Raw genomic sequence first — 25,962 nt, 5'->3', positions numbered from 1 at the left:
TACTGGTGCACCACTTTAATCCCACCACTCAGGAGACAGAGGTGGGCAGATCCCTTGTGAGTTCAAGACCAGACTGGTCTACAGATCAAGTTCCAGTACAACCAGGGCCACACTGAGAAACCCTTTCTCAAAATACACATACACGCGCGCGCGCGCGCGCACACACACACACACACACACAAATAAAAGCTCTACTGTATGCTAACACTTTTCACCCCTTCATAACCCATGAGAAGTGTGTGTGTGTAGAGGGTAAAGAAGAGTTTGGGGTACAGTCTCACCTGTTCTTTTGAGACAGGGTCTCAGTGGCCTGGAGCTTACCACATATGTTAAGCTGACTGGCTAGTGAGCTTTAGGAACCTGCCTGTGTCCGTCTTCCAGCAGGATTACAAACACACCATGCTTAGCCTTTTGTACATGTTTTGGGGATCAAGCTCCAATCCTCATGTTTGCAAGGGCCATCTCTGCCTGTACTTGCCAATTCATTTCTAACAGTATGCTCTATGGTGTTTTTTTATGTGCATTGGATATGCTCATCTAAAAAGTTAAATTTTTAGGCAGAAATTGTCTAAATGAATTTTCAAGTACTCTGTTTGCAAAGGAAAAGAATGGGTCCTTGTTCAAGAGAGCACAAGTGTTGCCAGAAAGCCGCTGCTTCGCAGCTGAGCTGACTCTTAGCTGCTCTCAGGAGCGCACTTTTCTGTCTCCAAAGCCAGTGGCCTCTCTTGATGACTTGAAACCTGCTACTGTGCCAACATTTAGACCCTGGTAATGAGCAGACAAGCCTGGTTTCCACATCCCTCTTCCTACAAGAGAGCTGGCTGCTGACGTTCATCAGCACCCCTATGGCCACTTAACTGGCTTAGAGTGCTAAAGGAACAACAGTTAATATCAAAGTCCATTGGAGACATGCAAATGAGGCAGCTGGTATTTCCAGGAAGCCCATGCTAGGGTGTTTGAGACATCCTCGTGAAGGGGTAAAAAATAGGGGGTCTTGGAGTCTGGCATGCTCGTAGGGCTGATTCTCTCTCCCTGTTGCAGTCAGGACTGCGATTAAATTCCAGATGGTGCTAGTCTTTGACATGAGCCAGAGCCCCTGGAAAGTCCATGCTGCCCGCTCAGATGCTGCCCTGGCCAATCCCTCCCAGGCCATGAGTTGCCATGGCAGAATGCTCTCACCTCCAAGCTTGAGCATCTGGTTCCTGTTGCAGTCTCAGGGTCAGAGTTCACATCATGCCAGAGTTTCAAAGGAAGTGCTTCTTTGTCCCTCTGGGCTGGGCTTGTTTCATCTCCGAGGAGAAATGAGTTGTGTTGTCTTGATGGATGGAGGAGGGCCAGCAGAGCTTGTAAGTGTACTGGGGCCCTTGCTACATTGTTCATTTTAAGACTGTAGTAAATAGATTGATTATGTTGAGGCAGGGAGGGAAGTAAGGCTCAAGAAATTCATGGTAGAGAGATGTTCGCTGAGGTCAGGTCATAGTAGACCACTAACGGGGTTTAAATTAAGGTTTTAAAAAGAGGGAGCTTCGGGGGAGACAGACAAGAGCTTACAGGAAACCATTTAATTAGGGCTGGCTTACAGTTCAGGGGTTTAGTCCACTATCATCACGGCAGGGAGCATGGTCATATGCAGGCAGATATGGCGCTGGAGAGGTAGCTGAGAGTTCTACACCCAGAGGACAGGCAGCAGGAAGAGAGAGTGACACTGGGCCTGGTGTGAGCTTCTGAAACCTCAAAGCCCATCCCCAGTGACAAAGTTCCTCCTACAAGGCCTCTCCCTATGGGCCTATGGGGGGCTATTTTCATTCAAACTCTCTGGCCCCTATAGGCCACTCAAAGTCAGAGATCCACCTGGCTCTGCCTCCTGAATGCCAGGATTAAAGGCTTGCGGCACCATCACTTGGCTTTTCTTAAAAACGATGAAAATGGAAACATTTTATACACAGAGAATGTGCGTGGCACTTGAGGACTGTGATGCAGATTGAACCACAAAACAAATGGTTGCTTCCCCTCCCTGGCCCCCATAGGCTTGTAGCCATATCATAATGCAAAATGCATTAACTTAGTCCAACTTCAAAAGTGCCCGTAGTCTATCACAGTCTCGACAGTGTTTAAAAGTGTGAAGTCTCTTCATAGACCCTTGCAGTCTCCTCATTGTAACCCCACTGTACAATCACAGTGAAAAAGCAGATCGCATACTTCCGACATACAACGGCACATGCATTGCCATTCTCAGAGGCAGGAAAGGGAGCCAAGTGAGGAAACACTGGACCAAAGCAAGGCCGAACTCCATCTGGACAAACTCCAGACTGCATCTCCATGTCTGATGTCATGGTGATTTTTTAGACCCCAATTCCTTTCAGCTTTGCTAATTGCAGCGCACTTCTTTCTCTTGGGCTGGTTCCACTCCCTCTGAGCAGCTCTCCTCAGCAGCTGTCCCCTGACATCTCCACCATCTCGGGGTCTCCAAGGCAAGCCAGGCTTCACTTTCACAGCTTCACACGATAGTCTCTCTAGGCCTCCATGCAGGGATACCCCTGTCACATGCCTGACCTCAGTGGCTTTCCTCATCCATGGGGTGGGGGAGGTGGGGGGGAGAAGACTCCAGAACTCTTCTATCCTCAACTCTAAAGCCCGAACCACGTGTCTGATCCGCCAGGTTCTGCTGCTTGCTGGGGCTAGAACATAGCTCCCTCATTGGAATACATTCTTCACCGGCTTTGCTTTTGATGGTCTTCTTCACTGCCTAAGCTTGACTGCCCTGGACCTGTCTTTGTAGGCCAGGCTGTCCTTGACCTCAGAGATCTGCCTGCCTCTACCTCCCAGTGCAGGGATTAAAGGTGTGTGATACCACAGCCAGCCCTTAACTTTTCTGTATTTTCACAGGTTGGAAGCTTGGCTGGGTGCTTCTGGCCCTGAGGTCACCACTCCCTTTATTCCTCTTGGCTTCAGGCTTGTCAATAATAATAATAATAATAATAATAATAATAATAATAAAAATTTACACTCCCCGGTACCCCTTTACTCCTCCAACCATACATTTTGTATTTTTTCTTGCTCCTTTTCATTATAGATTCACATAAGTATGACCACTAATAACCAAGCAATACGGTCAATACTAGACTGTCTGGAAAGTTCTGTTAATGCCGTCAACCAAAACTCTTCAATTCAGCCTCAGGCAGTTTGTTTGTTTGTTTGTTTGTTTTTTAAAAAGGATCGAAAACAGCCACATTCTTTGACAAAATATCATAAGATGATCTCCAGGCCACATACTGCTAGTCTTCTCCTCTTGAGCCAGGCCTCCACAGTTCAAATCACCCTCAGCACCACTGTCTTCCATGCGCCTACTAGGATGGCCCATTAAGTCGCACTTAAGATGTCCAATCGATTTCCTAGTCCAGTGTCTCAAAGTGTCCCCATATTCCTCCAAACAAAAACATGGACTGCCCTATCGCAGCAATGCCCCAGTCCCTGGTACCGACTTCTGTCTTAGTTTTCATGGCACCACACGACGCAAGCGTGAAGATCTGAGTTGGATCCCCAGAACATCTGTTAAAGCTAGGTGCAAGTTGACAAAAAACACCCTTATAACTTGCAAAAACTCAGTCATAAATAAATTTTTTAATCTCTTAAAAAGTAAGGTGGAGAGTGATTGCTGAAGATAGTGTCAAAGCTCTGCCTCTACACACATACGTGCACACTCATGAGCAAACACACACGTGTGCACATATACAGGGAGCGGCACCTTGGTTTCTGCCACTGGAGCTGAGCTGGGAACCAGTGTTTGTTAACTCCCCAGTGGCCTTGTGCAACAGAGTTGAAGGCTCCTGGGGTTGAGATGGCTGTACTGTGCCTCCCTCTGGCCCAGCAGGGAGAGTGGAGGAGGGAAGCCTGCTGCCTGGGCCAGGAGGCGGGAAGGACAGAGAGCCTCAGGCTTCCCTGGGCCATTAAAGTTTATCGTTTGCCACAGCAGTGATTGAAAAAGGCTTTTTGCAGGACTGAAATGTGAGCAGTGAAACCTGCCAGTTGATACGGAGGCTAGGGTGCTTATCCCATAAAAATACCCTCTGTGTCAAAGGGTTTCAGTAAATGTGCCTGGGAGTATTAGCAGTCATTTCTGCCAGCCTGGGGCTCTTGATGGGGGGTGTGGGAGGGAGGCGGTAAGGGGCTGTAAAAGGGAGCTGCAGTTCCTGCCAAGACGGAGGACAAGGAGGAGAGGACAGAACCACCAGCAGCTCCTGGCTAGATCCCGATGCAGCATCCAAAAAGCTCAAATGGGGCTGTGCCTTGGGTATCCCCACCTACCACTTGAATGGGAGAGGGCTAACAGCCTAGCTAGGCACACGCACAATCTGGTGACCTTTGTGTGTCTTCACTGTAGGGTCCCAGGGACAGTCAGAGAATTACATGGGGCAGGTTCCTAGGACTCAGGGAGGTTGTGGTGTGCATGGGGTACTCCTCTGAGCTGATCTGTAAAATGGGGGTTGTGATAGTAATCACGGGACCCCAGGTGGCATGAAAGGCCAATCCTGATCTGTATGAGGCTGTCATGTGCTGGCAGAATAGAGAGGCTTTGCCACTTCCTTTCAGGAGACGTTTACAGAGAGGGTATCAGTAATGCATCAGGCATGGGCAGGAACTTCTGTGATCAGTGCAGGTGTGGTCTGCCCTGTTCTTGGTGAGAGGTGTGGATAGCATTCCAAGACTTTGTGTTCAGACAGGACCCTGTATGCCAGTTACTGATCTGCCCTGTGTCATGCTGGGGGCAGCAGAGCTGTAATAAGCGGGATGTCAGGTTGAGGTTTTTCTGTCACCTGTCATCCTTTGGTGCTGGGGGCTATGTACTTGGCTTGAGTGGCATGGGGTAACCAGGGCTGTGCAAGACCATTCAGAGCATGGAACTTGTGTGTTGAGTGTGGTGGGAAAGAGAATTTTCCACTGTCCCTCTAGCCAGTAGTCACAGGAGACATCTTGTGGGCCCTGGCTGTGTCCAGGCTGTCATTTTCAGAGCCCGTGCTCTGCCCCCTGAAGGCATGTGTCCTCTCTGGGCATCAGAAAGCAGAAAAGAAGCCGAGGGCTCTGGGTGGAGAAATGAAGCTGTGAGCCCTGTCGCCCATCTAGAAGGTGGGAGAGGGCATCGTGTACCCTTGGGCACGGCCCCAGCATCCACCGATGGGCCACACAGGCTTCTTCTCTAAAGCTGTGGTTTGGAGGAAATCAACTGTTATGGAACAGTTCCCAGCTCTGCTGCTGGTTCTGCTGGGAGGAGTTTGGGTGGCTGGCTTGGTTTGGGAATCATATTTTCATAGAAAGGAAAGGGGGAAATCCCCCACCTGGCCTGGGCAGCAGGCAGGCCGAGGGAGGAACTTCACTAGGGCAGGTCAGTGGCTAGACCCACACTTCATCCCGGAACCCATTTTATAAGAGGAGCATCCTCAGTCATCCAGGGCCACCAGCTGTGCCCATAGTCTTGGCTACAGCAGGGCCTTCACAAGCCTTGGTATGCAGTCTTTTTTTGCACTTTCTTTATTTAGCACTTACCAATTACACTTAGTCATGAGTTCATACTGTATGTAATGTATTTTGATCATGTTCACTTTCTATCACTACCCTTTGCCCCACCCCACCCCACACACCGAGATTCCTTCCTTGTCCCTCTTTTGGGTTCATGATGTTTGGGTTTGTTTCTTGTTTTTGTTTGTTTGTGGCCTAAGGAGTTCCACTGGGTTGCTTAAAGAAGCTTAGGTGAGGGTTCGTGTATAAGAGTGTGGATTTCTTACCAGTGGCTTCATCACAAAATGTGTGTCCCTCCCCATCACCTACTAACTGCCTATATACCCTCACGGGGTATATTTCCATCCCTTGTGATGTATTTCTAAGTTCCTGAGTCTGTGAGAGCTTTCTCACTTGTGAGGGCATTCTGGGCTGTGTGCGAGCCTACTAGCCACGATCAGGGTCGTTGGTCCTCTTTCCCTGTGTTCCCACACTTTCCCTGTGCAGCGACTTCCCCTCCCCATGTCCTGTCCCAAACTCCTTTTCCCTGGGGTTCTGGTCACCTCTCCCAATGAGACGTGGTGCATCCCAGAGGCTTACAACACCCTTGTGCTCTTGGAGTCTCCCAGTAGCTACCGTATCCTCAAACTTGGCCACCCTGTCCCCAGATCTGTCCAGAACTTCTCACCCAAATCAAAATCTGTGTGATAATTTATGCAAATGAAGGAGGGCTGGTGGTGGCCAGAGTCACAGACATCCATCACCCCATGTCCCAGCACAGTCATCCTTCATCAGGCCCTTAAAAGATAGTACAGTTTTTGTTTAAGGCAATTACTTAATCTTGACAAACTCCTGTGTTAAGCAGGGCTATTAATGGGGCCCACCATTAATCAGTGCGAACCCAGGTGGGTGCTTTCTCTGAACCTCCATCACTCTTGGGGACCCAAGGTGGGCCCTTTGCCATCCTCAATGCCCTAATTACACAAGCAGCATGCTAACCACAAGCATCCCACGTGGACGGCAGGGGCACCCAGCCACGGACAGGAAAGAGGCCCATTTTTAATGCCAGGCAGAAGGTTTTCTGAGCCAAGCAGGATGATCCATGGAGGTTATTAGTAGGGACCAGGAGCACAGCTGGGGAGAACAGATAACTCCTCTCCCGAGAGACTCTCCTGCTCTTAGCACCCACGTTGTCGCCTACCTGGCGGCCTGCAGAAGGATTGCACAAGTACCTTACGTTGGCCAGTTACGTTTATGTTTGGATGACCAGGAAGGAGGCGGAAGTACCAAGCCTCACCCTGTGTCTGTTTGGCATCATCATCTCTGACACCCCATAAAGGAGCTGGGTATCAGAGTGCTCCTCTTCATCCAACTCCCACGTGTGGCCCTGTCACACTGACACCTGCCCAAGGGTGTCAGAGGGGAGCTGGGCCCTACAGGAGAACCCGTAGTGAATGGAATAGAGACAGAGCCCAGAACCTGGATCTCCCTCAAGGAGTTCATTTCTGTTTGGATCAGAGCAGAACAAAACAGAGAACTACTTAGGAAAGACGGGGGTTCATTTCAGCTTGCCATTACAAGTTACAGTCTATCGTTGTAGGGAAGTGGAGGCAGGAACTGTAAACAGCTGGTCACCCCCACAGTTAAGAGCAGAAATAAATATGTACTTGCTTGCTTGTGTGCAAGTAGATTTCTTCACTCTTATACCATTCAAGGCCATCTGCCTAAGGAATGATGCTGCCCACAGGCCAACCCACTGTTGGCATCTCTCATTGAGACTCTTCCCAGGTGGTTTTAGGTTGTACCAAGATGACAAAGCTAACCATCACAATGGTCACCGAAGAAATGTCACTATCTTATCCCACCAGTGAGGATGGACCGGAATCAGTGTGGGTGGGTGCGAGGCCAGACTGTGACACTAATTATGCATTACTAGGGGCAAGTCACCATGTTTCTCCATGCCTCTGTTTCCCCTTCTGTAAAATGGGGTAGAAGATAACGGATTCCTGCTTGAGGGCTTCAGGTATCAATATGTTAAGAATGGGACACACTCAGGAGAGTCCTTCCTGTGACAGTCAGGCTGTCAGAAGCCCTCTGAGAGGGAAGTACAGTTCTGATCACTCCACCAGCCCCCAGGCCAAGTGTGTGGGGAGTTTTTCCCTGGATGTTGAGCCCTGTTTATTTTATAGGAAGTCAGCTTCATCTGCTTTTAATTCACACACTTAGCTCATCAAAATGTTGTTTTGCAAGAGGCCTTTTGGTGTCCAGGAAGCCTTTGGAATGGCTCCTCTTTATATAGTCTTATTCCAGGAAAAAGATTCTAGAAACCACTTTGTTTGATAGGTTGACTCATGTTTTTCTTTTTCTTCTTCTTCTTTTTTTTTTAAATCACACTTATTTATTTGTATGTGTCTATGAGAACATACATGGGTTTGTGTGTGTCACGGGTCACATATGGAGGTCAGAGGACAATTTGTGGAAGTTGGTTCTCACCCTGAGCCGTATGAGTTCTGGGGATGAAACTCAGGTCATCGAGCTTGGCCACACACCCCGTTACCTACAGCCAGATTTCCACATCTTAGTTTCTTCATGCAGGGACAAAGGATTTGTGGAACAGCCTTTAGAGTTGCCGGTAGACCCCACATCATCCTGCTCAAGGGAGCCACCGTTTCTGTCAGTGGCAGTGTGAGTGGGTAAGAAGAAACATGGGACAGCTCGGTGGGAACAGGACACACTAGAAGTGTCCTTCAATTCATAGTGTGGTGCAGATGGGAGTCAAGCTCCAACACACATTCCCTGGCTTGGTGGTGCAGCTGCACACCCCTGCTCCCTTCCCACTCAGAATCCTCTTTCTGACTTTGCATCCTGAGGACCCTCTTATTCATCAGAAGGCTTCGGAATGGGTCCACGTACCCATTGACTATTTTTGTGCACACCCCCAGCTTGCCAGAAAGGCAGCAGGTGATGATCTAGGCCAGGCTGGAGGCAGGCTGCACTGACCAGCACAGCTCTGACCCAGCCAAGGGGATAGGAAGTTATAAGGAGTGTCACAACACCACTCGGTGACCTCACAGGGACCTGGGTGACCCTGTGAATTCAGTGAACGGGAAGATGGGAGGAAGGAAGGAAAGATATCGTAACCATTTGCTGTGTTTGTTAAGTGGCATAACTTAACTAAGCTAAGATGTGGAAGAGGGGAAGGACTGAGGGGTGGGTGATTCTCATTTCCGTGTTTTATGTGTCAGGAGGCCTATGATTAGCCTGGGCTAGAGCTCAATCAGTGTGCAAAGACGGTGACAATGACTACTTAGTCCAGAGCTGTTAGACATGGCAGCCACAGCTGCCTGTCACCATGCAGTTGAGCAATCGTCCCAGTAAGCTACACAAAAGGGAAGGATCTGCACCAGATTTTGAAGATTTCATGGAACAAAGAACACAAAATATTTTATTAACAGTTTTTATACTGCATTCATGCTGAAGTTTTAATTATGTGTATATATGTGTGCTTGTTCATATATGTGTGAGAACATGTATGTGTAGGCATGTGAACTCATCTGTCTGGTGGTAAGAAGACAGTCTTGGGTGTGAGTCCTCAGGATCTGTCCACCGTTTTGTCTTGTTTCATTTTGCTTTTGCTTTTTTTTTTTTGACAGTTTCTCAGAACCCAGAACTCATTGAAGAGCCTGGGTTGTCTGGTCAGCTAGTGAGCTCCAGGTGTCTCCCTGTCTCCTTCTCTCAGCCTCCTCCCATGGGAGCTGAGCATCAATTGCAAATACTGTGGACCATAGGGACCTGATAGTGGAGTGTCACAGGTGTCCCTCTAAAAGGAGCCAGTACCTCTGAGACTCTGACCACACAGCCTGGAAGCTGCCAGATGGTGGGGTGGCAGGGGAGTCAGTCAGAGGGGCAAGGGAGCCTATCAAAAGATAGCACGGTTTGGGGACCACATCTTCTCCAAGGTAGTTCATCTAGCTCCATCCCTACAATGGGTGCAAGGAGCATGGGGACCCAGGTACCAATTGCTGGCTGCTCTTATCGCCAAGTCCATGAACTTGGCCTAGATTTGTTCTTTTCCCTTCCCTCCCTCTTTCTCCCTCCTTATATGTGTGTGTGTATGTGTGTTCCCTTCATGTGCATCTGTGTATGCCCATGTTGTATGCATGTATGTAGAAGTCAGAGGACACCTTCAAGTGTCATTTCTCAGGAGCTGTGTCTGTCTTCCATTTTGGATGACAAGGTCTTTCTCTAGCCTGGAGTTCACCAGCTGGGCTAGACTGGCAGGCCAGCAAGCCCTGGGCATCTGCCTGACTTTGCCTCCCCAGCTACAGGATTGCAAACACACCACTGTGCCTGGCTTTTCTTATGTGGGTTCTATTCTACGGATCAAACTCTGGTCCTTGTGTTTATAAAACAGGCCCTTCAGCAACGGGGCCCCTAGAGTCACACTTTCTGCAAGATCTCCGAGTCCCTAGAACTAAAATCCTCTGTGTTTCAAATCCTTTGATTGTTTTGGGGGCCATCCCACAACTTTCTAGAAAACAGATTTTGTGACCGAGACTATTGTCCCCTTTAGTCTGGATTGATCTTCCTCATGTTTCTTCTGACCGATTCCCTAACCTGGGGCTGAGGAGACAGGTCTATTGGCAAAGAGCTGGTCCACTAGAACTGGTGAACAGCCCCTGCTGTTCCCCATAATGGGTGGTGGGGGCTTCCTTGGGGTCCTGTGAAACTCCCCTCTGTGTCCCCACCCCTGCTGAAGAGGAGGGAGCCCAGCAGAGCTGGCAGTAGAGACAGCCACACTGGTTCTCTTGCTCTCTGTATTGTCTCACACACTCTGTGTCCCTTGGCCCTGTCACTGCCCTCATTTCACACTTGGGAAAACTGAGGCACAGAATAACTCATTGAGACAGCCACTTCAGCACTACCTGTCACATCCCAAGCCTCTGGGATGGCCCCTAGTCTGTTCCTGCCAGGTACATCATTTAAAGGGGCAGATTGCCTGGTCCAGTCTCCCTGAGGCTTCAGTTGGCCTCTTCCATGGCATTTTCTGGAGTACTCTCTTGGAGTGTCCTTTCTCTTCTCTCTTGCCTTCCCAACCTTGAGCTCAGTCTCAGGGCGCTGTCCATACGGAGTAGCTCACACTGGCTCCAGCCCAGCCCTGTGCACTCTTCCAACAACTGTTTTGTCAGTAATTCCTTGACTGGGATAGGCCAGGGGATGGTCCAGCTGCTCATTCAGCCTGCTGGACAACAGTCAGCTTATGCTGTTTGAATGTTGGGCCTGATTTTAAGCCCCGCTTCCAACGGAGACTGTAACACTTCTCAGTCACATGCTGTGAAGTAACTACTCTGGATATCATAGTTATTAAAAAGCATCCTTGTGAGGCAGTCGCTCCCACAGGGGCCTCCAAAGTCAGCCTGTCCTGCGGCTGGTTACTGGGAACACATGCCATTTGTGCAGGGCCCTGAAGACAGGCATGCTCAGTCTGGAGGACTGAGGTGTTTTGGCTTCTAGGCTGTTTTAATGCCAGCTATTCTAGCTCTGAGGCACGGGCATCAGGCACTTGGTTTCCTGACTCCACCTGACTGACAGGCCAGCCTTGGAAGCTGTCCCAGCTCCCATTTGGGCTGAGGACAAGCCCAGCTCAGAGAGGGCTCCCTAGCTCTGGTCCACTCCTTCATCTTTACACCAGTGGAAAGTCTAGGTGACCTAATAATTCCAGGAGCACCTGTTTAGACATCTTGCACGTTCCCTTGTTCTGTGTGTCCTGTATACCGGAAGCTCGTGTGGAATAGCCAGGCTGGGCTTCCTGGGGTTTGTACCTGAGGATGTGATGAGAAGCCAGAAGAATCCATTTGTCAAAGCCCTTTTCTACAAAGCTGTGACTCCTGTCCTTTGCGTCTGGGTTTGTTTGTTTGTTTGTTTGTTTTAAGACACTGCCTCATTAACCTGGTTGATTGATTCATCTAGACTGGCTGGATACTGGCTGGATAGTGGAGCCGCAGGAATCCACAGAACTCTGAACTTCAGCCAGCCGCTCATCCTTGGCCTGGTCACCCTGAAGGTTGCACTTATATATGCTTGAGCCTTAGCACAACATCCTGTTGTCTTACTTAATTTTCTTGTGGCTGGGACAAAATACTGACGAGTGAAAATGACTTAAGTAATCTTCCAAGAAAGGAAGGACCTGGTCATGGTGGGAGGGCACAGATGCAGGAAGTCTGGTCATTTTGCTTCTGTACTTGGAAAGCAGAAAGAGGTGAATTCTGACACTCAGCTTGCTTTCTCCTTTGTATTCCATCCAGAACTCCAGCCTACCTGTGGTGTTTAAATGAGATGTCATCCCCCCTCCCCCAACCCCTGCATAGTTTGAGCATTTGAGTACTTGGTTCCCAGTTGGTGGTTCAGGGCAATTTGGGAGTTTGGGGAAGGTGTGGCCTTGTTAGGAGAATCATGTCACAGGAAGTGAAGATTAAAGACTCACATCAGTTGGAGTCTGCTCTCCCTACTTTGTGTTTTCTGTTTTAAGATGTGAGCCCTCAGCTTCTGCTCCAGCTGTGGTGCGTGCCACCTGCTGCCATGTCTCACTGTCACAATAACCTATTCCTATGGACCTGGAAACCAAACCAACCCTTCCTTCAATAGATGGTATTGCTCATAGTGTTTATCGTAGCAACAGAAAAGAAACTAATACACCATTCTACACTCAGGGCGGGTCTTCCCCGCTCAGGTAAACCTTTCTGGAAACACCTTGGTACACTCAGGAGTATATTCCATGGTGGTTATAAATCCCATCCCACTGACAATTCAATTAACAGCAACCAGCACACCACCTGCACTGTACAAAATCACTTGTCCTGGAGTTGCTTGTCTCCACTGGCTATTGTTAAATACCTGGGCAGCAGGGCTTCTCAAAGAAACCCACTTCTCTGGTCCCACTCACAGAGGACACATGTCCTCCAAGCTGATTCCATCTTGTAGTTATAATTGAAAAGGCAGGAAGCTCTGGAGAACCACATTCTGCAGAGACTGGACATCCTAGAAGGCTGTGGTGTCTCCACAATGTCCCATATGTGGGTCATGGCCACCGAGAAGTCTGTTGAGCACCTCTCTAGGCAGTGTCTAGGATATGGCCACATGTGACTATCTCATAACACTCTGTCAGCTGATGTGACTTCAAGACGTGTTTTCATGACCCAGATGTTCTGCATTCTTCCTGTAAGAACCCCTTTTCATTCACCACTGTGGTCATGATGGGGCTTTAACTTGAGCTCAGCCTCCAAGGAAAGCCTGTCCCTTATCTCCTTTCAACGTCTTCCTCATACACAGCAAAATGGTTACCTCAGGACCCTGTCACACAAATGGCTCCTCACCAGACCCTACCAGTCAGGGAACATTTGGTGTTTCAGTTAGCACACAAAAATTCTGGACTTTTCATGGCAGCTGCCTCCTCTTCACTTCCTCAGGGACTTTCTGTGCAAGATCAAAAACAAATGTGCAAAATGTGCATTTTTCTAGGGACAGGGCGTGGTTGCCAAGCCTTCTCCACTTTGAGCTTCTCCCTCAGAAACTTAAAAAGGGAGACATTTCTTTGAAATGGCATATGGGGTGTGTGTGTGTGTGTGTGTGTGTGTGTGTGTGCCCTTTCTGCCGGAGGACATGATTTAATTTAGATTTCCTTAAAAAAAAAAAAACCCCACAATGAAAACATTGTGTGGAATGATCAAATTCAATATGTCGGCTGGGGTGGCTGTTTTTTTGTATGTGGGTCTGAGTGTGTGTGAGAAGTATATATGGGTAAAGAGGTGTGTGTGTGTGTGTGTGTGTGTGTGTGTGTGTGTGTGTGTGTATCTCTGGTGCATTTGCGTGTGTGTGCAGGTGCACATGCAGTCGTAAAGACCAGAGCAGGGCATCGCTGTCTTCCGTTATCACTTGCCTTATTCCTCTGGGCAGGGTTTCCCACTGAATCTGGAGCTAGGTTGGCAGCTAGCAGGCCCTCAGTGACTTTCTGTGCTTGTCCCCACAGCTCTGGATCACAGGTGGCCATGCCCAGCTGTGTGCATAGGTGCCGGGGATTAGAACTCGGCTCCTTGTGCACACACAGCAAGCGCACTTACCCACTGAGCTGTCTACCAGCCGAAGGTAGCTCTTGCTTCCTCTGTTTCTCTTTGCATTCTTCAGCTGCTGCTGGGGCCTCTGTATGGGAGGTTATTTCTCTCAGAAGCTAAAATTTCCTCACTGAGAGCTTTGAGCAAGCACTTATTTCTGGAAGCCCCTACTGAGCTGAAATGTCTGACTTCAGATGAGCTGGTTCCAGCCTGCATCCCTTCACTTACCTGTATGAAAACTTGGTCTGGGATGATTGTGTGGTGAATCTGTGAGTGGGAGAGTGAGTGGGAATGAATGAGTGTGTGCTATCCTGTTACAGCGGGGCTCCCGTCACTGGGCTGAATGGTTCAGCAGCTTAGTATAGGTTGTGCTCCTGCAGAGAACCTGAGCTCAGCTCTCAGTACGGCTCTCAGTTCAGCTCTCATATCGTGCGGCTCACAACTGCCTGATGTGGCTCCAGCTCTGGGGCATCTGATGTCTATTTCTAGTTTCTAAGGTCCCAGAGCTTTTCTTTTTAAAGCTGAGGTTGGGGGACTTTTTTTAGAAAAGCTTTTTTTTTTTTTTTTAAAGCTTGCAAGTGGCTCAGTGGGTAAGAACACTGCCTTCTTTGGCAGAGGACATACATATGCAGCATACGTTCACACATGCACACACACACACACAATAATGCAGCATACGTTCACATGTGTGCACATACACAATACAAACCAGTATTTTTGTTTTGTTTGGTTTGGTTTGGTTGGTTTGGTTTTTCGAGATAGGGTTTCTCTGTACAGCCCTGGCTGTCCTGGAACTCACTTTGTAGACCAGGCTGACCTCAAACTCAGAAATCCACCTGCCTCTGCCTCCTGAGTGCTGGGATTAAAGGCACGCGCCACCTCATTGAGAATTGTTAACATTAAAGCCAGTTGGGTAGCTCATACTATAATCTCAGTACTCAGAAGATGAATACAAAATGATTGTCATCTGTTCAAGGCCAGCTTGGGCTACAATGTGAGACTCTGTCTCTCACTCTCCTCAAAATTGATAGCACTAAATCCAAATGCCTATCAACAGTGTAACAGACAAACAAAATGTGGTATATCTGAACAATGGAGCAACAGTCAGCCTTCAAAGGAGAGGAATTACTGATGAACCTCACGAACATATGCTGAGAGAAGTAAGCCAGACACAAAAGGACAAGTCCTATACTAATAAACTTGTTATCAAGTTCACAAAGACAGAATGCAGAGGGACTGTTGTCAGTGACAGGGACTAGTGGACTGATAGTGTTTAGTGGTGTTCCCCCTTAACACACTGAAAAGTCCTGTGGGTGGAGGTGTTGACAGCCTTGTGCCATGACTATGACACTGCTGCTCAACTCTCTACTTACAACTGTGAAAATAGTAAATGTTTGTGAGCATGCTCATAAGTGGGAGGTGCATGTGTTGTGCTGGTGCATGCACACACACACACACACACACACACACACACACACACACACACATGTATGGAGGCCAGAGGCTATTTCTGCTCATTCTTCAAGTGCTGCCTGCCTTGTTTTTTGAGACATGGTCTTTCACTAGGACCTGGTTCCCAACAATTGCTTTAAGCTGTCTTGTCAGAGAGCTGCAGGGATCCTCCTGCCTCCGCCTCCTCACTTCTGGGTTTATGAGTGTGCACCACCTTGACTGTCTTTTCATGTGGGTTCTGGGCTTTGAACTTGAGTCCACTAAGCTATCTTCACAGCCCCGGCTCTCCACTCTTGATATTAACTACCAGCCCTTTGGTGCTGGTGGTGCCTCCAGAACTGAAAACACCAACACGTGTGTGTCAGTTCGGAGCTGAGTCAGCCCCTGTCTGTGCTTGGCCTGCGCTCAACAAATCAACATGGTAATTGCAGGATGCTCTTTGCTTATTGAAAGAAAATGCCTGGGTGCCCCAGAGGCAAACATAATTATAGGCTTTAGGAAAACAGGGCCTTTTAACAAGTAGGCTGGGAAAAGGCTAAGGGCTGGGGCATTCCTCATTCCTCTGTGGACTCTTCCCTTAGTCAGAAGGCCACTGGCCTAGGGAAGTAGGGCCTAGTCTATCTGCCTCATCCGCCATATCATCAGGGCTGCTGACAGCTTAGGTGTGCCTTGATCGATTCACCGAAATAAGGCTATTCTTTGTAAACAGAAACTTCTCTTCTATGGCACTATGGTGAAAATTAAATTTACCATGGTTGGGGGCTGGGGTGGTAGTAACTCTTGCTGCACAAGCATGAGAGCCCAGTCACCACCATAAATGTCAGAAGCCTGGTGTGGGGACATGTGCCTTCTACCCCGGCATTGGGAAGGCAGAGACAGGAGGATCTGGGACTTGCTAGCCAGCCAGCCTAGCTGAATCAGAGACTGCGAAATCACAGTGAGAGATCCTGCCTTATAAAACAGTGTGGATAGTTGGATAGTACCTGAAGATGAACAACACCTGAGGTTGTCCTATGGTCTCCACATGCTTGTGAACATATGTGCACACATACCACACACAGGTGCTCATGCACACATGTGTACTCAAGCACATGCATGCACGCACACACCTGTGCAGGCATGCATGCGGGCATGCACGCACATACACATAGAGTAGGGAATTAGCTACCTAAGCAGATTCCCCCCAAGCTTCGCCTGGCCTTGCTTCACAGACGGTTCTAGGTAAATATGTGCAGCCTGTGTGCACAGCGGATCTGAGGCTGGTACCTGATGCTACTGAAGCCACACACAGCCAAGCCGGGGTGGGCAGAAGCTGGTGCGAGTCAGAGTCTGTCAGCACTGTCAGTCCTGATTTGTGGCCAAGCTGGGTTCCCCAAGTTCAAAGAGCATGGAGCTGCTTGTCTTTGTCAAGAGCACGGCTGGGGATCTTTTATGTGGAAGATGTAGGATTCTCAGACTGGCTTTGATTATTTATTCATCCCCCTTCGTGGGTGTGTGATAGCACAGGCATCATGGAGCCCCTTGTCCTGGCCACTCTTGCTCAGGAATTCACGGAGCTTAAAGCCTTTTGAAAATTGTTTTTCCAGGGAGGGGGAAAGTGTTTGAAGTCCTCTCTCTCTCTCTCTCCCTCCCTCTCCACAGTTCCTCAGCAGCTCCTGCCGGCTTTCCACGCGCCTTTGCCGATTGACATGAGACACCAGGAGGGAAGGTACCATTATGACCCTCACTCTGTCCACAGTGTACACGGGTAAGTGTTGGCTTCCATACACTGCTCCTGCTGTGCAGCTGCCTGCCTCTGTCCTTTTAGGTCACAAAAGTGCTGTGACTGTGAACCCATGAGCAGGTGACAGTGCACACTAGCCCCAAGTAGCAGGCTTGGATCATGTGTCTCCGTGGATCACCGTGGTCCACAGCTCTAGGCTTCCTTATTGGTCCCTACAATGTAATCTTAAGTACAGGCTGCCCTGGGGTAGTGGTTTGGAGTCCCCTCCCCCTTTTACAACTAGCTCAGAGTGAGCCTTTAGGTCTCTTCCTGCTTCCCACCTTGAGGTCCCCAAGGATGTGATTTGAGTCAGCATTTCCCCGGGGGAAGGGAGACCTCCAGCCCTGTCTGGTGTTCATTCTCTTGGCATTTGCTCCTTTCTGAGCCCCGCCCCCTCCTGCACCACCTGGTCCCCTCCAGAGGAGAGACCAGTTATTTTCATCATTGCAGTGATAAAGTAGCTGACCAAAGCAACAAAGGAAGGAATGTTTATTTTGGTTCATGGTTTGAGGGTCCATTGCAGTGAAGTCATGACAGCTGATCACATGGCATCCACATTCAGGGCGCTGGGAGAGATGGATGCTCGGTTGCCCTACCTCTCTTTCTCTTTCAGTGTGGGACCCCAGCCCAGTTAATAGTGCCACCACAGCTGGGGTAGTTCTTCCCCAGATAACCTAATCTAGAAAGCCCTTACAGGGATATAATATGTCTCCTATGAGGTTCTAGATTGTCAGGTTGAACAACAGAATTAACCATCACAGAGGCTTGGGCCTTGGCTGTTCATTCAGCCCTCCATGCATGGGAAGTGAGTCCCTCTGTCTGTCGCCTTCCCCTCCCACCCTTCTCAAACCTCCTCACTTGTCCACATCAAATTGCTGTCTGCGGTGCTGAATCATAGTCCCTGTCACTTGTCGGGATGACCGGCACCTGTTGCCTGCCCAGTCTGAACTCCCTCAGCTTGAGATCCAGCTCCCGAGGAGAATGGAATGCCCCACCCTGAGTGGGACCCAGCTCTCAATTCCAACACCATTGCCAGATCAGAGCAAGGGCACATAACTCTGAGATCTCCTTAGGCTGCTGTACCTACAGTGGCAGGTGCATAGTAGGTACGCAGAGAGTGCTGAGCAGAGAGTCCCCACCTATGAGATTCTAACTCCCACTAGAATAAAATTAGTCAGCATAGCTGAGTGCCCAGATGTTCAAAGCATTGTGCCTCTGTTGTCTGCCAGCCAGCTGTCCAGTGACACCTGTTTCAGGACACCTCCTGCCTACTAGACAGCCAGCCTGGGACTGTGGCTTTCATTTAAGACAAATTTTAAGTTTAACATTGGGGGAATGACAAGATGGTTCCATGAGTAAAAGTGTTTGCAGTGAGGTCAATCCCGGAACCCTGTATAATGGTAGAAGAAGAGAAGCAACCCCAAAGTTGTCCTCTGATCCACATGTGTCTCATGGCACACATAACACCAATATGCAAAGGTAATACACAAGGTGCATACACAATAACCTTCAAATAAATTAATTAAATTTTGAAATAAATTCAGGCATGCAAGAGCTGTAATAATTGAACAAGATAAACCACATGCCCTCCACCCAGCTATTCAGACATTAACATCCTGTATCATCTAATACCAATATAGTGAACTAATCCACATATCTGATATTAATGTGGATAGTTTTCTCATAAGCCTTTATTTCCTTGTTCAGGATCCTGTGTGTTTGCGTGTGTGTGTGTGTGTGTTTGTATGTGTGTGTGTGTGTGCATGTGTGTGTAAGCCAGAGGAGGACATCTGATGTCCTTCTCCATCACTTCCCTTACTCCCTAGAGACAGGTTTGTCCCTGAACCTGAAGCTAGGCTGACAGCCAATAAGCTCCTGTAATCCTCTTGTCTCTGTTCTCCCACAGTGGACTTTGAGATCCACAAGTCATGCCCGTTGCTAAGTGAGTGCTGGGGATTAGAACACAGGTCCACATCTTGCACAGCAAGTGCTGTTCTCCACTGAGCCCTCTCCCTAGCTCCTTAGGCACGAGAATTACCATGCTGTTCACTGACTTCCATACCCTTTGCACTGAATACCTTGAGGAATGTGTGGTCATTTCCTGTGGCTATCACAGATAGTCAACTCTGTGGCTTAAGGCAGCACAAGTGTATTTTCAGACAGTTCTGGAGGCCAGAGACCAGAAGGAAGTCTTACGTAGTGTGGACAGGACTTACTTCTGGAAGGAACGTGCATTTGTCCTTCCCCATTTCTGGAAGACTCCTGCATCTTTTGACTTACAACCCCAACCTCACACCATTGCGCCTTTCCCCTGGACCTGACCCCATGTCAGTCTCCTCTCCTGCTCCAATGTTCTCTCTGACTATTTCATCAAAGACAGTTGCTATTGCTTTTCAAGACAATCCAGCTGGGTCCAGAATCATCTCTACATCCCAACATCTTCTCCCAGCCCCCTACTCTGATGCAGATGAGATTAATATGCATGCCTTCTTAGGAGCTTTATCATTTGATATCACTAAGCCCCGGTGTAAAGCCTGGGAGATGGGCCCACATGCTTCTGTGAGGTCTAGGGGACCAGACTGTGGGGCATAGCCTAGGAGGGTGCTGTTTGTCATCCCCACCGCCAGGAAGCAGCTTCTAGGACCTGTGCTCTGCTGAGGCAGGCCTTGACAAGCTCAGGATAGTATGTCTCCACCAAGAAGATCAAGAAGGGACATGATAAGAGCTTCCGGGCTGAGAGGCATAACTCCTCGTCCCCATACTCCCCTTATCCCAGGTGAGAGCTAGACAAACCCTGGAAGAAAAATGGCCCCATAGTTCCAGCTTCAGTGATTAATGTGGTCCGAGCCTGGTGAAGTCCCCAATCCATCAAGCCTATGTTGTAGGCTGCCAGCTACCACCAATGTGTCTAATTACACACGCGGCATGCAGCAAATGAGGCACCGTGTCATCTCTTGTCAGAAGAGTCTAGGCCACTGCCTGCCCCCTTGGAACCACAAGGCCCTCTGCTTGCTGCTGGATGCACCTGCTGCTCTTGCCCCACACTACCAGAACACTCAGATCCCTGCCTGTGGCTCTTAGGATCCTGATAGGTCCCAGGAGTGGAGGATCCCAGAGTGCAGGCTCTAAGTCTAGTGACCCCTGTTGTGCTCACAGGACTCCTTCGGTCTTACCCAAAGATCTGCTGTTGTCTCGGACCCTCAAGGGGGTGGGGGGACTGCCACATGTCTGCCAGTGCACAATAGGTCTCTTGTGAATGGGCAAGCCTCATCTTTTCATCTATGAAGCAAACATATCTACTGAGTGTTAGGTTTCAGACCAGAGGCTAGTGAAGCCATGCTGACCTCCAGTCACCTCTTCTAGCTGCTGTGACAGGAATGGCAAGCCCCCACCAATAGCTGGTCTGCAGATCTTCAACCTCATTCCTCACAGACCCCGCTAAGTGCTGGAAAGTGTTCCAGGAGAGTGACAGGTGCCATTCTCAGGTCCTCCAGGAAGTTTACAGGCCTCAGGTTGCAGACTCTGGGACCTGAGAACAGCAGCACTATGGGTGTAACTGGCACACTTCACCTAGATGCACCGCTCCGCCCCATCCTTGGAGCCGCACACCCCATCACCAAATGCAGACCCACACTGGACCACCCATCAGATGTGGCAGAAAATCTCCCTGTTCCTCCGAGGCCTAGAAGAAGGGAACCCCCTCTCTGCCTTGTGGTCCCGAGCACTCCTCAGAGCTTTTGCTATGTTGTCATCTGTCTGTCGGTCCGTGTTGCTAACTGATAATTCTTCTCATACATCTCCTCTACCCCTCAAATCTACCTTAGTATCCCCTTGAATGCCAAACTCAAAACCTTTCCATGATCTTAATAGCAGAATCCACCAAGTTGTCGTTTTGTAACAGTCACAGGCCTAACAATTGTGTGGCTATGTGGTGTGTGCCATGGGTGAGTGCTCACATGAGCAGAGCCAGAAAACAACCTCTGCTGTTGTTTCTTGGGAGCTCTTGTTTTACCTTGTTTTTTAACATAGTATCTCTCACTGGCTGGGAATATCCCCAGTAAACTATTACAGCTAGCCAATGAGGCCTGTGGCTCTGCTGTGTGTCTTTCTAGCACTGGGATAAAAATGCATGCTATGGATTTTCCTCCTGTATGGTTCTGCACGTTATCATCATTATCACCATCATCATCACCATCACCATCACCATCATTCTTTTGAGACAAGGTCTCTAACTGAACCCAGAGTTTACCAATACAGCTAGGCTGACTGGCCAGCCAGTTTCTAGGATCTGCCTGTTTCTGTCCCCAACATTGGACTTACAGACACTTGCCACCACATCCTAATTTTATGTGGGCATCAGGGAAATCTAAATTCAAGTGCTTGGGTTTGCTCAATAAGCACTCCCTGGTCCCTCAGCTCTATTTTAGGGGTGGTGCTGGGGGAATTGAGACTGAGTCTTACTGTGTTGCTCTGCCTTGAACTCAGAGACCTGTCTGCCTCTGCCTTCCAAGTGCTGAGACTATAGGTGGGCACCACCACCACCCCTTTTTTGCTTAACATTGGTTCTGGGGCTCAGGCTGGGTCCTTGTGCTTGAAGGGGACAACACTTTCCTGGCAAAGCCATCTCACCAGCCCCTTCGTTGTTCTGAGAATGAGATCGGATATTGCAGGGAAGAGGGTAGAAAAGTTTAGGATATCCTGCTAGAGTTTATTGTTGCTGTGGCTCTCCCAGTTACCTGTTTCAGAAGAGGCTTCACCACAGACCAGACGACAAATATGGCTTGCCATTAGAAGAGGATGGGGGCTGGGGTGCAGATCAGATGAGCATAAAGAAGGAGGGAGACTTTCTCTCAGTGGAGGAGTTTGGATGTCAGTGTCCCTAAAGCCCCAGAGTCAGAGATGATGGGCAGATTTATCAGGGGACCTAGGAGGATGGAACCATGGTGAGGCCTGCCTGGGTCTTTGCTGGCTAGCTTTATGTTTTATGTCAGATAACAGCTAAAGTTATCTGAGAGAGGGAACTTCAATTGAGAAAACATCTCTATATGATCTGGCTGTAGACAAGTCTGTAAGGCATCAATTAGTGATCAATCCAGCTCGTTGTAGGTGGGGCCATTCCTGAGCTGGAGGTCTTGGGTTCTAGAAGAAACCCAGGTTGAGCAAGCCATGATGAGCAAGCCAGTAAGCAGCACCCCCTCCATGGCCTCTGCATCAGCTCCTGCCTCTGGGTTCCTGCCCTGCTTGAGTTCCTGTCCTTTGATGATGAACTGTGATGTGGAAGCACAAACCAGATAAACCCTTTCCATACCAACTTGCCTTTGCTCATAGTGTTTCATTGAAGCAACAGCAACCCTAAAAAGACAGTGTCCTAACAGCCTTATTTGGGACTGAACACCCTGCCCCCAAAGAGCTGCTGGGCACAGCTTTCAGCATGGGAATATCTTGCTGCCCAGCCAATTAGATGACTTCCCAGAAACACCCTCTTCCCACCTCCTTGTAGGGAGATTATTTCTTGATCAGCATCAAAACAAGATTCACACTGAAAACTAGGGCTTTAGTTTAGCGGTTGTCTTAGTCAGGGTTTCTATTCCTGCACAAACATCATGACCAAGAAGCAAATTGGGGAGGAAAGGGTTTATTCAGCTTACACTTCCACACTGCTGTTCATCACCAAGGAAGTCAGGACTGGAACTCAAGCAGGTCAGGAAGCAGGAGCTGATGCAGAGGCCATGGAGGGATGTTCCTTACTGGCTTGCTTCCCCTGGCTTGCTCAGCCTGCTCTCTTATAGAACCAAGACTACCAGCCCAGAGATAGTCCCACTCACAAGGGACCTTTCCCCCTGATCACTAATTGAGAAAATGCCTTGCAGTTGTATCTCATGGAGGCATTTTCACAACTGAAGCTCCTTTCTCTGTGATAACTCCAGCTGTGTCAAGTTGACACAAAACTAGCCAGTACAGCGGTAGAAGGTTCACCTCCAGTACATGAGTTCATAGTACTGCAAAGAAGAAAATCACGTTGCTTCCTGATGCTCGAGTGGCAGTGTTGCTCACAGTGCTAATGTGCAATGGTGCTGTCCCTGAACTTGAAGTGCAACGTCTTGGGTCTATGGAAAATGCAAGGAGACACATCAGTCAGGGGTTCTCTCTGACCCCTGTGAGGACATGCTCCTGAGATCCCAAAGGAAGAAGAAAAAGCCAGTTGAGAGTGGAAACAACCCGACCTGCAGTGTCTGTCCGGGAGGAGAGGAGCACCTTGCTTTCCGCTGGGCTTCTGCTCTTAAAAGAGTCTGGCAGGGTGCTAGAGGGAGGGTGGTAGAGTGTGGTGGGGCTGGTCCCCAGAAAAGAACGAGGACTTTGGTACACATTGGGCCAAGAGTACTTTGTGTCCCTGAGTGGAAGCTATGGAGTCCATGCCACTGGTTCAGGAGGCTCTGCCTTCAGTCTGTGTTGTTTGTGGGCTCCAGCTTTGATCTGTTCTGTCCTGGCATTTCGGAGGCGGTTGGAACTACCTCTGGCTGAGAAGAACTGGGAGGAACTCCTCAGTGTAGCAGATCCCCATCTGAGCAGTCTGGCAGTTCTGTTTTTTGAGACAAGGTCTCATGAAGCTCAGGCTAGCCTCAAACTCGCTCTGTAGCTGAGAGCTTCTTTCTAGTCCTCCTGCTTCTACCTCCAGAGTGCTGAAATTACAGATGTGCACCACCACACCTGGCTTATATCACGTTAGGGATGAAACCCAGGACGGTGTATCTGCCAGGTACCACATGACAAACTGGGCTCCATCTCCAGCCCCTTTCACCCTACACCCATGTCTTAAAGATGCTTGCTCCTAACACTTAGTCCAAATATTCTGATTTTTCCAAGTCCGGGATGAGGCCTGGGGATCGCCTTAATTCTAAGCTTACACAGACCAGTTTTTAGGGACCTTCCTATTTCTTTGACAACCAGGAAAGAAGCACAGAGTATTAACTTTCTGGAATCATGGAGTCAGCTACACTCTCAACAACAGCAATGCTACCTCAGAAATGGGGGCATTAAAGTCCCCTGTGCTTCTTGCCCTCCCACTCATAGCTGAGGTTCTCCTGGTTGGCCTAAACCCATCCATATCTGAGCTTGCAGGAGGCATGGACCATGTACTGGGGAGAGACCGTGACCTCTCAGCCACAGAGACCAGTGTCCTGCTGTCCTTTCTTGTCTGGCACCAGGCCTGACCACCATGATTTCCACCCAGCCCACCTTCTGTGTCTGACTACAGCTAATGGCTCCCAGAAGATCACTTGGTGCTGGGTTGCACTTAGTTAGTATTTATGGCAAGGTCACACTCTCCACAGAGGGCAGAAAGGCTCTGTGGGGACAGATGGCTCTGGGGTATAGCTCTCAGCTCATGGAAAGTCAACACACTGGACTGGGGTGTTAAGGAAGGAGAAGGGATACCAGGTGGTGGGCACACCTTACCCAAAGTTCCCCCAAGGGAACCATTTTACACATATAAGTCTCTGCCTGTCCCCAGCAGGAATGTACAAATGGAGATGTCAGCCCGTAAATTGGCACACTGTCACTTAAAATGGTCGTTTCGTTGCTGTGACTGTGCTCAGGTAGCTAACTTTCTAGTCTGTGGGATTTGAAGATAGCTCTTCCAAGGTCATGGTTGTTGAAAAACATGCCACCTGGTGACTTACTAGCGTGATTCTGGGGCCTGTGACAGTCTTCAACCATTCCCCAAGGGCAGCAGCTGGGCAGACAAAAGTTTATCTGGTTTCTTCTGAATTCTTAGCTCTGTACCCCAGTTTTAGCTTTGTTTGTGCATCTTAAAGAATCATCTTCTCCCTCAGCAAGTGTGTGTGTGCTCCTTTTTAAAGCCTGGTGAGTGGAGACTTGGGAAGGGCATGTCTGCCTGCTTCCTAGGCTGAGGTGCTAGATGGGCTCAGGCCACCTACCAGAAGCCTTGTCCCTTCTCCTGACATGACTTCATCCCCACCATGTTGTTCTCTGTCATTGGGACTCTCTCTCTCTCTGTAAAACCTGCCATGACTGACAACTTTCTACCTCTGATGGACTGGTCAGCAGACAGAAGGAGAGCACACAGCCTGGAGCAGGCTGCCCACACAGCCTGCCCTTGATGGAGGGACCCTTAGACAAGGAGACTCCTGCTTCCCTCGAGGCCAGCCCAGCCGTTGAGCAGTCAAGACTGCTGCCCTGCAAACATGGTGATGCTGTCCCTCCTGCTCATAAGAGGGAAACCGAGGCACTGGACAGCAACCTGCCCCTTCCTTGGCATAACTTGTGTTAGACTATCTCTTGTTGGGATAGGTAACGGAGAGAATAACTTGAGGGGAGATTTATTTGAGCTCAGATTTCGTGGACTTCAGTCCATGTCCTCCGGCTCCATAGCCATAAGCCCATGGTGAGGCAGAGACGCTCACCATGTCTCTTGGTGGCAGAATCTTGTGACAGAGGAGGCTGCTCATTACATGGCATCCAGGAAACAGAGAATTAAGAGGGATCCAGAGGTAAAACACACCCCTTTAGAGTTGGGAAGATGCCTCAGTCGGTCCTGTGCCAGCCGAGGACCTGACTTCAGTCCCCTAGGATGCACTTGAAAAAGCCAGTCATGGTGGTGAACACTTGTAAGCCTGGTGCCAGGGTGGCAGGTCACTGGGGCTTACTAGGCAGCTGTCTGCTGAAGTGAGAGATACTGTCCCAAGAAATAAGTGGAAAGCAACTAAGGAAGCCACCTGATGCGGACCTCTGGCTTTCACAGGTTCATGGACATGCCTGAACAACTCTCCCCCTTCCCTCTCCCTCCCTTCTCCCCTCTCTGTATCCCTCTTCCTCTCCCTCCTTCCCTCTTTCTCTCCCTCTCTCTTCCTTCCCCTCCCTCTTCTTCTACCTCCCTTTTCTCTCCCTCTCCCCCTCCTCTTCTCCCTCCTCCTCTCTCTCCCTCTCTTTTCCTCTCCCCTTTCCCCCTCCCTCTCTCTTTCTTTCTCTCTACCTTTCTCTCCCTCCCCCTCCCCCGCTGTCCTTCTCCCCCTCTCTCTCCCCTTTCTCTCTCTCTTCTCTTCTCTTCTCTTCTCTTCTCTTCTCTTCTCTTCTCTTCTCTTCTCTTCTCTTCTCTTCTCTTCTCTTCTCTTCTCTCTCTCTCTCTCT

The 25,962-nt window shown here is 49.2% G+C and overlaps 1 protein-coding gene across 1 annotated transcript in view; it reads left to right on the top strand.

Moving 5' to 3' along the window:
- Nucleotides 1–25,962, top strand: part of Gli2 (GLI family zinc finger 2) — a 223,534-nt gene that overhangs the window by 148,446 nt on the left and 49,126 nt on the right. The window contains exon 3 of the mRNA XM_021165818.1: nucleotides 16,695–16,800. Within this exon, the coding sequence (XP_021021477.1) occupies nucleotides 16,695–16,800 (106 nt within the window). The remainder of the gene's footprint in view (nucleotides 1–16,694; nucleotides 16,801–25,962) is intronic.

Source organism: Mus caroli, chromosome 1, assembly GCF_900094665.2.
Source record: "Mus caroli chromosome 1, CAROLI_EIJ_v1.1, whole genome shotgun sequence".
NCBI classification, from domain to species: domain Eukaryota; kingdom Metazoa; phylum Chordata; class Mammalia; order Rodentia; family Muridae; genus Mus; species Mus caroli.
The sequence above is the reverse complement of the archived record's forward strand: the minus strand, read 5'-3'. Positions and strand labels throughout refer to the sequence as shown.